The 1,249-nt window shown below is 60.9% G+C and overlaps 1 protein-coding gene across 1 annotated transcript in view; it reads right to left on the bottom strand.

Annotated features, from left to right (window-relative positions):
- LOC104618020 (NF-kappa-B inhibitor epsilon-like) overlaps positions 1 to 829 on the bottom strand; it is a gene marked incomplete at its 5' end in the record, with an annotated part of 2,436 nt that extends 1,607 nt beyond the window's left edge. The window contains 2 exons of the mRNA XM_010283498.1: positions 2 to 182; positions 727 to 829. Coding sequence (XP_010281800.1) covers positions 2 to 182; positions 727 to 829 — 284 coding nt within the window. The remainder of the gene's footprint in view (position 1; positions 183 to 726) is intronic.
- Between the last annotated feature and the right edge of the window lie 420 nt (positions 830 to 1,249).

Here is a 1,249-nt window from a genome sequence, read left to right as displayed (position 1 = left end):
GTGCCCTCCGGCGGGGCTGTGCCCTGCAGCAGCTGCTGGGCGCACCGCAGGCGCTGCTGCTCGCAGGCCAGGTGCAGCGGGGTATTGCCGTTGCGGTCCTGCAGCCCGGGGTTCACTCCCTTGTGGATCAGTGCCTGGATCACGCTGGGCTGCTCTAGGTACACGGCGAGGTGGAGAGGGGTCTAGAGAGGGGGTGGGGACAGAAATTAGGAAACGGGGGGGATGCCCCGCAGGACACCGAGCGTGGCAAGCCAAGCCAGCCTACAAGAGCCAGGTTGGTGGCACAGGCAGGCCGCCACGCAGGAGCCTGTCCCTACCCCAGGGTTAATCATGGCTGACACTGGGGTGTGCAAATGGCTTGCTCTCCCCCCGCACCTCAGCTCAAGGATCACCAACGGGGGCAGATCTCACTCTCCCAGGTTATCCACCCTGCCACATTCAAGCAGTGCCTGCTCCACCCTCCAGGGCTGTCTGCAATGTCCTGGGGCCTCGTAAAGGACCCCTTCACCCTGCCCTGCTGGGAGCTGTCATGTCTCTCTCTCAGGGCATCTTTCCACACCTTTCTTCCCCTCCCCAAAAAGAGGCTGCTCACACGGGACCTTCACCACGCTCTGGTGGAAGTGGATGGGGGGTCCTGGGGAAAGGACAGATGGATTGGGCATCTATCCAGGCAGCAGCCTGCAGCACTGGCCTTCCTCCCATCCTCTGCCTATCACATCCGCATACCTGGAACAGATCATTTTGGATCTCCAGCACCTCCCTGGGCAGCTGAGCGATGCAGCAGAGTGCCACAGCTGGGACGCAGTGGATAATGGCCAGGTGAACCAACCTACAGAGGGGATAAAGGGGAAAAACACAAAAAAAAAGTAAGTCCCGAGTGCAATGCTCAGGAGTGGAGATCCTCCACTGCTGCATGGAGGAATAACCTCCCTGCCTCCCTCAGTCCCCTTCCCTTCCCACCAGCTCAGAGCTTCTCCATCCTGCCCTCTCCCTGGGGAAGTGCAGTAGCAGGGCAAGGCAGGAACATGGCCTGAGGCTGCTCAGGGCAGTCCCTCACTCCAATCCCCACTGGGAACAGACCCTCCTGACCCCACTAAGCACCACAGGGTCCTCTCTTGGACCTCACAGCACGCACAGCGCCTGGACAAAGCACTGCCCAAAGCCAGGCCTCCAACCAGGGCAGGTCCAAAGAGCCTGGGATGTGTTTCACAGAGCCCAAGATCTGGGTTTGGTGGCTGCGGAGGGAGGT

This window comes from Phaethon lepturus, unplaced genomic scaffold, assembly GCF_000687285.1.
Source record: "Phaethon lepturus isolate BGI_N335 unplaced genomic scaffold, ASM68728v1 scaffold47253, whole genome shotgun sequence".
In the NCBI taxonomy this organism is placed as follows: Eukaryota; Metazoa; Chordata; class Aves; order Phaethontiformes; family Phaethontidae; genus Phaethon; species Phaethon lepturus.
Note: the sequence above shows the minus strand (reverse complement) of the source record. Positions and strands in the feature narration are given on the sequence as shown.